General features: G+C 42.9%; 1 protein-coding gene across 1 annotated transcript in view; it reads left to right on the forward strand.

The window, feature by feature from the left end:
- The window catches only part of NUP93 (nucleoporin 93), a 79,108-nt gene that overhangs the window by 43,130 nt on the left and 22,513 nt on the right, over window positions 1–13,465 (forward strand). The window contains exons 4-5 of the mRNA XM_082062960.1: window positions 4,589–4,651; window positions 6,929–7,057. Coding sequence (XP_081919086.1) covers window positions 4,589–4,651; window positions 6,929–7,057 — 192 coding nt within the window. The remainder of the gene's footprint in view (window positions 1–4,588; window positions 4,652–6,928; window positions 7,058–13,465) is intronic.

Raw genomic sequence — 13,465 nt, forward strand, 5'->3', positions numbered from 1 at the left:
ACTTCTGTGAGCCAGGAGAGAGTTTACTAACCTCATTTACTGCGGTAAATGGAAGACACTTTCAATCTCCTGTCAAAAAGAGACCATCAGTGCCTGCATGCCCTTTCGTACTGATAATGAATTAGTTACTGGGACACTTTCTTGCTGGAATTCCAGCTGGAGTAAGGCAGCCAGTGTCAGGGAGCAGCTGTCCGAGATGGGGGGTGACAGTGGAGCACGGTGAGACCAGGGCGATGGCACAGCCTGCCAGGGTCCTGCCCCCACTGCTGGGGACACTTCTGCAAACCGTCCCCGAGCGAGGCAGAGTGGGGCTGGATTTCAGCAGAGAGGGGAGAACGTGAGAAGATCAGACTGGAATTCAACGGGTGAGAGATCCAAGAGGAACCGGAATGTGCTGAGGAAAAATGGTGAGAGCCGGTAGATGTGCAAGAATGTGTGGGACGAGCTGGCAAATGGGAACCTGGAGGTGGGAGAGTGGGTGTATTTCTATGCGTGTCCTTGTTTTGCGAACACCATCTCATCAGATATTGTACAAGTTGAGTAGGAAACATTCAGCAGCAAGTGTTGCGGAGAACCTGAGAGGCGAGTAAAGTTGTGCTGCTTCCCTTCCAAACTAGGCGCAGGAAGATTGTGTGGGAGTCCCACAGTGACAGAGAGGAAAATTAAATACCTCTCACTAAAGCAGGACAGCGTGATATGTGACATTAGGGCACTGTGAGCTTTTTGCGTAAACTCACCTCAGGGAAATAAGATAAATTTTCTTTTTCAAGCAAAATCCAGACTATGTTGGGATCCTTGCAATGGCAGAGCTTGTGCACGGAGAGCTGCAAGGTGAGGATTTTGCTTCTGAGGTTTTAGCAAGGCTTGTATTAGCTATTCCTATCTTTGCCATCTGCCACTGTGAAATAGCCCTTTGTTTCCTAACAGTATCTCTGTTCTCCTCCTGCTTCTTCTCTATCTGGATACCGAATATGAAGCAATGCCTCCTTGCACAATCAGTAGCATCTCCCCTGAGAGGGCAGCTCCTGCGATGTGGGTCGTGTTCTCCCTTCGGTCCCCTGTGCGTGCTGAACGCCATACGACCCTGTCCTTGTTACCATCCGCAAGTGTCCGTGGCAAAGTCAAACCTTGCCTCTGGGATTGCAGGGAGCTTTTAGGACAGGTGCAACGCAGTGAGCACAACTAGCGCAGTTCGAGACCCAGACGCTGTAGGTGGTGAACCCTTGTAGCTGTTATGTGGCCTGGGGTTTTTGAGGACCAAAATTTTCTAGCGTAAAGTACATCTCTTCTATCTTTCCGCCCACCTTTGTTCCAGAGAGTGCTGCTTTTCCTCTTAGCAGATGGACATTTGTGTGCATTTATATACATCTGTGAATCTACATGTCCAGTGACCAAGAATAGTGCACCACTGGGGGGCAATGCAGTGAACCTAGGGAATAAATACTGATCCAGCAGCCTGACACTCCTTGCTTTCTTAATGGGTGGCATTTTGGCCACCAAAGCCTCAAGTGACAACCCCAGGAGCCCTTGTTTGGCCTAAGCACAAGCAGTCTTGTGAGCAGTAGTAGCAGGAGCCCCACCATCAGTTGCTGAAACTCCCTCTTCTGAGGTTTAACAATTAGCCTGTAATTAACAGAAGCAGCAATTGTGATGCTACAGTCATAATGTTTAGCATGAGGCATAGGGCAACCTTTTTAAAACGTACCTCTCCTCAGTGAGGCATTACAGATATTATCTGGAATGTGTGAGGATTTTCATTTGCTAAAGGAGAAGTTTTTGAGATTGAAAAAGGCAATTATCATCCCCTAATTGGCATTCAGTGCAACGTAATCCCTTAAACGGACCTAGTGAACTGCTGGGGAGCTGGGAGGTTTCATTAAGAAAGATACTCAGACTGGATTTGCTGACTTCAAGGGAAGTTCGAGCACATATTAAATGACTCTGCCGATTTACCGTTGTTGCTGTGTACCTTTCTAGGCAGGTACGGGCTCAGCTCGCGGCACATGTCCCTCCAAGGAGAGAGGGGCGGACCGAGGGCGTTCAGGTAGGATGTGCATCTCTTGGGGCTTTGAGGAGCCTGGTGCTCGCAGGATGAGCAGCGAGCCAAGGCAGCCAGGACCTCTGCAAGCTGCAGTGCCCAGCTCCGTGTGCTCAGCACCGGCTGTCACAGCTGGAAAGCTGTAGATCTGCGCCGTAGAGATGGTGGGCTGCTTTTGTGTGCAAAAGTAGCAGCATTCTTGGGATGCATTAGATACAGTGTTCTCTGCAGCATCAGATCCTCACCATCAGAATGTGGCTGTGTCTTCTGCTCATATGTTGGTGTGAGCTTTGGAGGTCTAGTCCAGGGGTGTCAAACTCTTGTTCACCAGGGGCTCAATGTAATTTCACAACTACTCCTACATTTATGCAGTCCTAAAATTGCGTTCCTGCCTCTGAAGGCAACCGCGAGGCTGATGCAGCCCCTGGTGAAAATGAGTTTGACATCCCTGGTCTAGAAACACTGTTTGTTGTAATTCAAGGTAATTTTTTTCCAATTTAAGTTGGAAGCAGGGTAATAAAACAAACAAACACCAACCAAATAAAAACACACACAAAAGAAGAGCCCACAGCAACAACCAGAAAAACCTTGTTGCCCTCACAAAGTCTTTCCACCCATGCAGACAAGCCTTACAAAGCTGTGTCTCCATCCCTCCCCGGCTCTCCTGCACCAGGCCGGTCCTGGCCCGGTTCGGTGACTGCGGCAGCCCTTCCCTTGGTGGCAGCTGCTGTATGAGTTGGTCCCCAGACTCATGCAAGGATCTGGATTTAGCTTTCCTTCTTCAGATTGTACCTGTGGTTTCTCTGCGAGCGTTGTCTAAAAATAAAGCAGGACACGGTGGGCAATGGGAAGAAGAAGGCTGTGTAGAGGTCGCCATTCTTGAGTGTGTCATTCAAGGGCTGTTTCGGGGGGGACCGTATTGCGCGTCTGTCTCAGAGGATGCTAGTTTGTTCTCTGTCTGGGGTACAGAAAGGGGTCACATTCTTGTTTCCAGCTGAAGGGGGTCACAGGCTGTCACATACCTCAAATGATTGCTCTACATATTTTGGAAGGAAAGGTTGTAGTGCCCTTTATCTCACACACTGGTGCTGGGTAGCAGGAAGGCAGACACCACACCTGTGCAGCAGATTTCTTCATTTTGGGGAAATGTCAAGTCCACCTCAGCTCCTAGAGCCAAGTAAGTAGTGAGTAGGCATGATACCTGTGATTGTGTGCAGAGCTGTTTGTATGACCTACCATAAATATGTTTTCCCAAAGGTCCAAATCCTTATGACGGCAAGTTTCTGTCCTGTCGCAGGCTCTGTGCTCCTCTGGAGATCCTGAGCTCTGCCTAGGTTGCTAAATTATATGGATCAACATGAATATTGTCAGATTGTTGGGGCAGGAACAATTTATTTGCAGGAAGATGTGGGGAATGGAGAACACAGAAGACTCCTGATTCCTGACAGGTTTGGTTAGGCACTGCTGCAATTGTGTATCCTTGTTGTAAAAGCATAAAGCACAGTAACGTTGCATACCCACTGCCTGGATTTTTTGGCAGCTCTTAATTTTGGAGCTGTGGAGTGAGTCTGCATACTTAAGATATTAGCACTTAGTGGAGTATGTAATATATAATGTTATAGTTGATTACTTCGGAGGAAGACAGAGGCTTCTTTTTCCTTTTTATGATGTGAATAATGATTAAGTTGAAGTCTGGAAGTACAAATCAACTCTGTTTAATTGGTTGTATAACGGTGAAAATGCAAAATAAAGACTTTCAAGTTAGGGTGTAATAAACGTTGCCTGTTTGTTGTCTGTGTGTGTTACTGCAGTTTACCCCACGGCTATTTGTTTAAAGTTCAAAATATCATATGTTTGCTAGTATGGGTCATGAAAGTAACCTTTAGGATAAGAAGCTAACAGCTCATCTGAATCAGTCTGTTCTTGTACACGTGACCTCTTGGAGATTTATTGATATACTGAAAACTAAAAGTAAAATTCTTACGCATTATTTTTTACCCACTCCAGCTGTGTGGATGGAGAGAGGCTGTGCGGTAAACTGTTCCTGTGTGCTCTCCAACTGTGTAGTTATTTCCATCCTTCCTCAACTGACTGTTTTTAAGGCTCTTTTTCACAGTTCCTATCAGGCTTCCAAGAGCTCCACTCCTGCCTGAAGCTGCCAAGTCAAAACCTTTTCTATTTTTTTTTCAGCATACTCAGGTCCAACAATCTTATCTTGGCTTATCGCTCCCACCAGCTTTCATCCGAGCTCCCTCAAATGGAGAGCAAGAGGAAGCAGCTGCTGGGACACAGCGATAAAACAGAATAGAAGCAGGACATTTCACTAGGATTCAATGCATATTAAAACAGGGGATTAATGCATTTTCATTTTCACATTGCTCTGTATGGGCACCTTACTGTACCTCTGGTGAAGCAGAGTGACCTTTAAACTTCTCAGGAGTGGGCTGGGGGGAGAGCTGCAAGCACTTCAGAGCTGGGTACTACAATATGTATCTGATGTTAGTGCAAGGCTGATATTTTGACTGACGCTCTCTTTCTCCTTTTCTGCAGGGATTCCTGAAGAATGAAAAGGATAATGCATTGCTGTCAGCCATTGAAGAGTCTAGGAAGAGGGTAAGTTGGAAAGGAAGTACTTTTTTTTTCGTTAAGGGGTGTCCCTAAGGAATTAATAAATTAGATATGTAATAAACTGGTGGAATTCAAGAGGATTGTATTGAGACCATAGAAAAATCAGACATTTGGAAGTACTCGCTTAGAAATTCCAGAAGAAATACTTGTCAGTTGTATTTCAGCTGTAGTATTTTGTAGATTCAGGAGGCTCAGAGCATAAATCTGTTTGAACAGAACAGCCCAGTGCACTCACTCCAGCCCGCTCTGCATGGGTGCTGCCTTTTCTGGAGATGATGATGCTCGGACATGGGGTTTATTTCCTTTGAGAAATACTGTGTGCACTGACTGCCCGTACAGTGAATGATGCTCAATGAATTTATTGTAGCTGTTTCTCCAGGTTACAGGAGTTGAAGTACATACAACTTCATTCAGGCCTATGCAGCAGAAGTGCTGTTGTGTGTGTGGAAGAGCCAGAACACTGTACTGCAGCACGCTGTCCAGAGCAAATCTATCATACAGAGAGAGAAAAATAATTTTTGAAGCAGTGCAAAGAAAAATGCTATAATAAGAAAGAAGGAGTTGTCACTTAAGCTCAGGGTTTGCTGAGTCCAGTTTTCTGCTCACGAAAGGAACCAGTACTTAAAAAGACAGACAGTGAGCCTCCTCTGTTCATCTCCTGTCTCTTTGCCTCCGAGCAAGTAGTTGTTTTAAGGATTTTCTGAAATGGAAGTTGTTTTCTGATGTGAAATTAATCTGATCCTGTTTCTAAGTCTGTTTATGCTTTTGGTATCTGTCATGTTCTGGGGCAATGGTTTCCACAATTGAATTATGCAGTGTGAAAAAACGCTTCTTGTTGTTTGTCTTAAAACTGCTGCTCAGAAATGTCATTGTGTGCTTCTTAGTGTTCCTTATGTTACAGTTGTTTCCCTCCATGTACTCTTGGGGCATCAGGTTTAGAATTGAGCCTGGGTTTCTTTCAAATGATAAGAAATAGTACTTGAACATTATTAAATTGTTTTAATTACAGATAATTATAGTATAAGTATCGAAGCATATTTAAAACATTGTTGAAGTGATTGTAGTAAAGGTAAGGTTAAGACATATATTCTACCATGAACGTATAAAGTGGATTTATGTAATAAAACAAAGAAACATAAACCTTATGCTTTAGTTGCATGCAGACACTATAATCAAATGTTTGCCAAATGTCACTGCCTCTTATCAATTAATACTGGGGAACATTTTGCCCCTTAATTGACTGTATCCTGACAGCGGGCTGGAATGAGATGAACAAGTTACTCAGCCAAGCAAGACATGTAGCTGTGAATGCTGCAGCACAAAGCTGTGTGAAAGATGGAGAAGGCTGGGAAAGGGAAAGAGGTGGAAGATCCAATATAGCTTCATATCTATTTAGAATTAGTGGAAATATTCTGATTGCCTGTCCTAGTATGCTCGAGGCTACTAGTTAGCATCACCCCAACAATAACAGGAAAGGTAGTGAAGCATCCTCTTTATCCTGGTGCTATTGCAAAAACAAGGAATATTGAAGGGAAAAACTTCTTCCTTCCATGAGTTCCCTAATTGGATCTGAAGACAATTTAGCAGATCAGCCATTTCACAGGCAAAAGGATGTTTGTTTGTTTTTTCTTGGGATGTGATTTTCCTGCGTACTTTCCTGAGTTACGTTCCTGATGAGAGAGATTTTCTGATTCTCTGGCACCGGTTAGTTTTCCTTAATACTTCTATTTTATCCTGTTTCCCATTTAAAAGAAAAACGTACTGGTAAAGACCTGAAAATGAAATACGGGCAGTAAACACACACCTCTGTTCAGAATGCAGTAAGTCAAACCTTTATAGTCTCCAGGGAGCTGAAAAGCTAGTTGCCATTAGAGAAGTGAGTCTCAACAAACTGCACAGATCAGTGATGACCTGTACATTGTGTGCATGCTGCTAAATTAAAGAAAGAAGCCTATTGATTTCCAGCCTGCTAAGTTTTGTGTGTATTGCAGCATCATGGAAAAAGACACAGTTTCCTTGTTTTACCAGCTGGGGGTATGTGAGAGTTGTCTTAATGCCACACACACCTACTCTCTGAATCCCCTTGTACCTGAACAGGAAACCTCTTAAAATAATATGCAGAACACTGTTAGCTCTTGAGGGCTGACCTGGTTGATTTATCTAGTTGCTATTTTCTGCTGCATTTTTATTCGGCCTATTAACAGCAGAGCTAGGTGGTTTGATGCTCCTGTATGTTCCTTAGCTCCTGTTCTTCACCAACAGACTTTCGCTATGGCTGAGGAGTATCACCGAGAATCAATGCTGGTTGAATGGGAACAGGTGAAACAAAGGATTCTTCATACTCTGCTTGCATCAGGGGAAGATGCTCTCGATTTCACCCAGGAAAATGAGGTAACTCTTGTCTTTCTAAACATCGTGCACAGTCACACACAGCATGTACGCAGCTGGCACTGCTGAAACCACCTCTGGATTCGTCTGTAGCTACAGCTGTGTGAAAATGAGAAATACCAAATCTCTAATTCTAGAACGGCTGTGACTAGCAGAATGCTTTGTCTAGAAAAATATCAAACCTTTTTGATTGCTTTTATTGACTGATGGGTACAGGCAATGGAGCTCCTATTGCTGAAGCGATGTTTTAAGCAACATATCTGCAAACTGGAAACTTAGTCACACCAATATATATTAGGTCAATATACCCAAGGGACAGAAAACACATTGGGGTGAACTTCACCTTCAGGAAACCTTTGCGAGGCTAATGAGACCAGACAGTTTATCAGGTGCAGCTGTGCTCAGATGTATGTCTTAGAGTGTCTCTTTCCCTTATCACTGTGCACTAGCCAGGACCTACGGCTTTTCTTAGGAGACTGATGAAATCTCTCAGGTTTCTTGGCAAAACCAAATTAATATGCTTTCCTTTTTACCGTAGTGTCTCATGCAGTGCAGATTACAGTTTTGTGCTGCTAAGACCTCCAGGGTTCAGCAATTCAAGGTTAATTCAGTAGTGACCAAATCCTTTTTGCAAGACCCCGTGTTTAACATGAAAAGGTATTGACTAGCAACTTAAAACATGCCTTATCATCTGTTGCAGTTTAAAACCTCACAGTTTATTCTCTTAAAGAAAATGCTTCAGTTATATGAGTAAAGTAAATCACAGTTAGCATGCAGACTTGTGGGAACTGCACTGCTCTGAGCTAGAGGCTTCAGGCATCCCTGAGATCCCTGGAGCGCAAAGTTACATCACGATGCTCGGTGAAAACTGTCACCTTGAGAGGAGAGGCGATAGGGGCTGGGCGAAGGCAACTTTCTGTGCTTTCAGGCCAGAAAACAGGCCCAGTTTTTTATAGTCATGTTCCCCACCCCCCTTTAAAAAAAATTAAAATCTTGTTCACTGGAATGACTTACAGAGCTGAAAAATACATCAAAATTTTAAAAGCCCTTGGTGTTAATGGGGTATGACCTGTATAGGGATTTGGAAATAATTAAAGTTGTTAATGAAATATCCCTTTCTGAATAGTTCTTTTAAATATAGGTTAATCCCAGTTAGCATACATCTTTTTATAGAAGCTGTCTTTCCCAGAAAGTATTTTACTGGTACTTTACTGTGACTTCTCAGAAGGTTGTCCAGTTTTCCAATATTAGAAATGCTAAATAATGCAGGTTGAATTCATTTAAAACTGGGAACAGCTATCACATTATTTTAGGATGTGAGTCTGAAGACTTGGCAGCTATTCTGATAGCTCTGAACATCTTTGATTTGTGTGAGAGTTACTGGTGTGGGGTTCTCCTTTCAAAGTGTGGATATTAACTGCTAGGAGAAGCACTTTGAAACATCAGAAAAGGGATTTTACCTTTTCAGAGCAGGTTATTAGTGTTAAATGGACACTACCCCCAGTCCACGGCACTCGAGATGCCAAGCGTCAAATGGGTGGGAGGAGGGGAAAAAAAACCCCCTTTAATGTGTTTCATGAATGAGTTTCAAGACTCAATATACACTGTCACTCAATAGTACTCTACTCTCTGTTTCAAAGCACTCGTAGTATCAGTATGTCATTTCAAGAGCATTTAAAATCCTTGATATATTCCAGTCTTAGCCTCAAGAAGTCAAAGGTCTGAGAGGTTTGAAGTGCATCTACTGTGTTAAAAGCCTGTTATCTAACCTCCCCACAGCAGGTTGCTCTTCTAAAACCTTGTTCCAGTCAAATAAGTTTTTTGTGTGTGTGTGACACAAACAGACACAGCCTGTGGAATATAGTAGAGGTTTAATTGATATCCTCTGGAGATGGAGAATCAACTGAAAAGGCACAGATCCAAACGCAGCAGGGCCGGTCTGCCTACGAGCCAATTCTTAAGCTTTGGGCAAGCTAATTTGGGCAGAGTGAAAATACCAACACATTATTCATGGAAATAAGACCAATTAACACACAAAGCTCATAATTTGAAGAAACTAGCACAGGACTTGCCTGTAGGGTTTTCTGCTCCCCCTTGTCTTCAAGCCCGACCTTCTTCCCATAAGGAAAAACAGAGCTGAGAAAAAAAAGGTGGTGCTTGGGGAAAAGGGAGGAAAGCCCAGGTCTTGTTCTCAAGGTGTGAAAAACCTGTGCTTGCAAGGTGTTTGTTCCAAGTCTTGTTCCACTAGGTGCAGAGGCATTTCTTTTTGTCCTTTTATTCCAGGTTTTTCTTTCTTCCACCCCCTCCCCAAGTTCTTCCACTCCTGCTGTTAAGCAACCCGCTCCCGCAGTGACGGGGAGACGCTGTCGCTCTCCGTTTCTGTTCTGCCCCGTGTCACGTCTTCATATCCCTTAAATCCCAAGGACTACAAGATGCTTTCCGCTCCCACGCTGCACTGCACTGTGTGTTGATGGTGTTTCTCCAGCTCTCTCTCCTGCCTGGTTATTCACCACATCGACTGGCCAAGCCAGTTGGAGCGCTGACAAAATGTCTGCCCAGATTTGTGCTGAGGAATGTGCATATGCATATGAGGCTGATGAATAATGCATCTCTGCATGCACGCGGTTTGGCGCGCGAGTGAGACTGAATGCTCGGCTGAGTACAAATGAAGGAGGGCTCCTTTGAAAAGCAGCATCGTTAGGCTAAATGAATGTAAAAGATAAAAATGTGATGGCAGTGCAGTATAGCTGCAGCTTTCACAAATGGATAGTATTCAGAATAAATATTAGAGTTCTGAAGAATGTTTTGGAAAGACCTTGATTCAGGGCAGGGAGAAGCAAATGTGGTTGATAAAAATGGCACAAGCCATTTAAGCAATATCAGAGTAGAGATGCAGGAAGATTTGTGTGTGTGCACTTGCACTTCTGCGGTCCTTTGTGCATCATCCCTTTTCTATTTTCCCTTTGCTCCTCCACTTAAGCTTTAGGATCTGACCTGAAACACGATCGTTCTCATACGCTTCTCTAGCTGCTGTTTCCAACGCATCTCTCGTAATCTTTTCCTTGCTTGAAAACTTGAGAAATTCTGACTTGCCACCACAGGATATCCTGCCCCTTCCCCAAATTCTCCCTGGGCTTGTAGGGTTTGCCTCTTCAGACACTGGTTACCAGCTACAGAAGGATTTGCCTGTGCAGTTCTCCATTTCTGCAGTTCAGGGTGAAGAGTGGAAACAGCCTTCCCCATGCTGACCCACTGCTTTAGTTTTCGTTTCGAAATTTCAGCACAGCCATGCAGGTAGTTCGATGAGGTAGTGCTTCCTTTAAGTTTAGTAGTTCCAAGATGAAGCCAGAATGCAAGTGTGAGATAGAAAAAGCAAGAAATAAGCTTGTTCCCATGGCTCTTGGCGTAAGAAAGAAAAGCACGACAAATTCTGGAGTTCCTGAATTTTATCCTTGCTGAAGTACCAAGTTGATAGTGGGCATTTAAAGACTTTAATTTCAACGTGGCAATTCTCAACTCATTATTAATTAGTGATTCTCAAAGCATAATGATGAGAGTGAAATTAAAATTGGAGAAAGGTAAAAAACCCTCAAATGTGAGAGCAGTAATTTCCTAGTTTCAGGCGTGCACTTGTGAATTCAGATCCTTACCTGTGGGCTTTAGCCTGTCAGTCTTACACCGCTCTCTGGAGCAGCGGCCACGTGGATGTTCTTTGGAGCTGCAAAGCAGCAGCAGGAGAAAAAAGGAACCAGATTCACAAAACAAAGCCCCGATCCTTATGTTCCTGGTGTTCGGGCACTGCTTGAAAAGTGACACTAAGTCACAATGTACCCTTCTTCGCTTGCTTTAGAAGATGAAACCTCATCAGTAATTAATGACAACGTCCATAATTTAGCGTTACTTTAAATAACTCTGCAATTTATCTGGCACAGCATAGGGGAAGGCTGCAAAGCGCTATTTCTGCCATCATGTCTGTTTCCCAGGAAACCTGCTTTAACAGCTTCTTTGTTCTTTAGAACAAAGAATTTGTCGGGTTTTAGGTGGGTTTAAAGGAATTTGTGTCAGATGATTTGGCACTGAAAGAAAAATGCAAATGTTTCTGAATATCAGTATCCATTAGGATTCACTGTGAAGAATATTTTTAGTGTAAGTTCAGTTGCAAAAAGAAAAAATGGGATTTCTTTGGGGTTTTTTAGTAAAGCATTTTGATACTGCTTAAGGTCTAAATGCATCTGCCTGATTTTATAATCAGGTTGGACATAATTTAAATTGCATTATTACCGAGAAATTAATGCAGTGATAAACTAATTCCAGCAATTTTAAATGATTGTCCAGGTTTACCTTGGATACCTTAATTCATTTATATTTTGCTATATCAGGGACAAACACAACTGAATTTTTTTTAATTCTGTAATCAACTGTTGTATGCTACACAGAAAGCAGTCATCACAAATATCAAAGTTCTCAGCAGAGGTTAATGCCCGTATCTTCACATATAAATTTGTAGCTAACTCAGAACAGCTTCTTGGCCATTGCAATTGCGTCACTTTATTTGTCTTTACATTTTAAATTCCTAAAATTTCCCTGTTCAAAGCTCCTGGACTAGGACAGTGGGCAGCCATCGTCTTTGCAAGAACATGTGCTCATGAGTGTGAGATCCCACACAATAGAAGATAACCTGGGTTAAACTGATCTAAAATTAAAATTATAAGCGTTTGGGAATGACTGAGAGACTGTTCAGTGCAGAGACTGATCAAGGCTGGAAGTTCATGTTTGTATTATTTCCAAGTTGGGATACAGTTCCCAAAAAAGCAAGATTATTTTGGAGACCCTGTCAGCATTTCACCCTCATTTGAAACAAGAAATTGAATGATGACAGCATCTGGAGAAAAGCTGCCCATTTCTCAGATCTTTTCCTGAAATCCGTGCAAACTAGCTCATGGCAGGAGTGTTGGTCCGACCATGCTGTAGCCTGACAGGCGTCACCAAAGCTGAACTTGAGCTAATTCAACTGAAAGTGAAAGCATTTTGTTTTCCATTACATTTGGGTTTTGTTGTCTGTTTGTACAGGCAGCAAGTTGGGCACATATAGCTGAGCTCTTCCAGGAAAGACTAGAACGTGTCCTTAAGCAATACATGAAGGTGATCCTATCTACACACTAAAGCGCTGACATTCTGGGTAACTGATGTAAGGAAAAGTAAAGCTATTTGATGGCAAAAAGCTTAATTTTAAAACTCTGCAGATGCACCTGCTCTTTCTCAGAAAAAGTTGCTGATTCCACTTTAGAGGAATATAGATGGATTTGGGTTGTACGTAACAAAGGTACAGCAAGGCCTCTTCTAGGTGTTTGCTTGGCCTCTTTCAGTATTTAGCTTATGTGCTTTGCATCCTCCCTCCTAGAGGAAGTAACAACCATCTGAGATCCTCGAAACTGTACGTAAGGTAGACACCTGTAGTGAGCTGAGCAAGGTGTGTGTGGAGACGTGTCATCTGTTGCCAGACCAGCTACACCTGGAAGAGTCAAATGAGCTTTTGGGTTCAAAGTCTGAAATTCTGAGACTGTTGCTTCAGTTTCAGACCTGAAAACATGTTTGCTTTTCCAAAAGCTTGTCTGTTCCTCTTTGCTTGCCCCAACTATGTCAGATGGTTTCATAATAAATATTATGCTTCTATACCGAGCTTGTCTTGCTTTTATCTTCAGACTATCACGGCTGTAGCACCACTCATGAAGCAGACGATATTAAAGGAATGTTTACCTCAAAGGAATCTGTCTTTATAATGACTGCACTTTGTTTTTCAAACCTAAGACTTGCAATGCTGATGCTGAAATGAAGAATTACATTTTCAGGAAGCAGGAACCATTAGACAGTATTACATACTTAATTAGGAGTATTCGTTCCTCCAGAGTGGTGAACATTCATGTTCAGTAGTGGATATACTGAAAACATAACTGTGGTTTATAGTAAACACTTATAAGGATAGATTTATGGAGCATTAGAATGTTATGTCAGTATTATATTTCCAGTTTTATAAAAGAGTACAAATTTTCCATGCTGTTGCCTCATCCGCTGTCCCTCTGCACAGAAAATAACTCAATCCTGACATGGTCTCTATAGGTGGGAAGATTTTGTTTTGTTTTCAGGTCAGTATATTGCCAGCATCCTCCTCCTTCCTACAACTGACCAGCAATGGGACACCTTTTGACAGATAGCTGAATGCCGCGGTCACATTTTGGATCCATGTCGTGGCACTAGGACAAAACTGGAGTGTCAGCCTCGTTAGACTGGATCCACTGAGCTGGTCCGTCGAATTCTGTGTCCTCGCTCTGATGGCGATTCAGACTAGCTGCTTCGCAGTGAGATGCTAACGTGACAATAGGCAACCTTTCAGGAAACAAAAGGAAAGAGTTA

The sequence above is a fragment of the Streptopelia decaocto genome, assembly GCF_964273445.1.
Source record: "Streptopelia decaocto genome assembly, chromosome: 11".
In the NCBI taxonomy this organism is placed as follows: Eukaryota; Metazoa; Chordata; class Aves; order Columbiformes; family Columbidae; genus Streptopelia; species Streptopelia decaocto.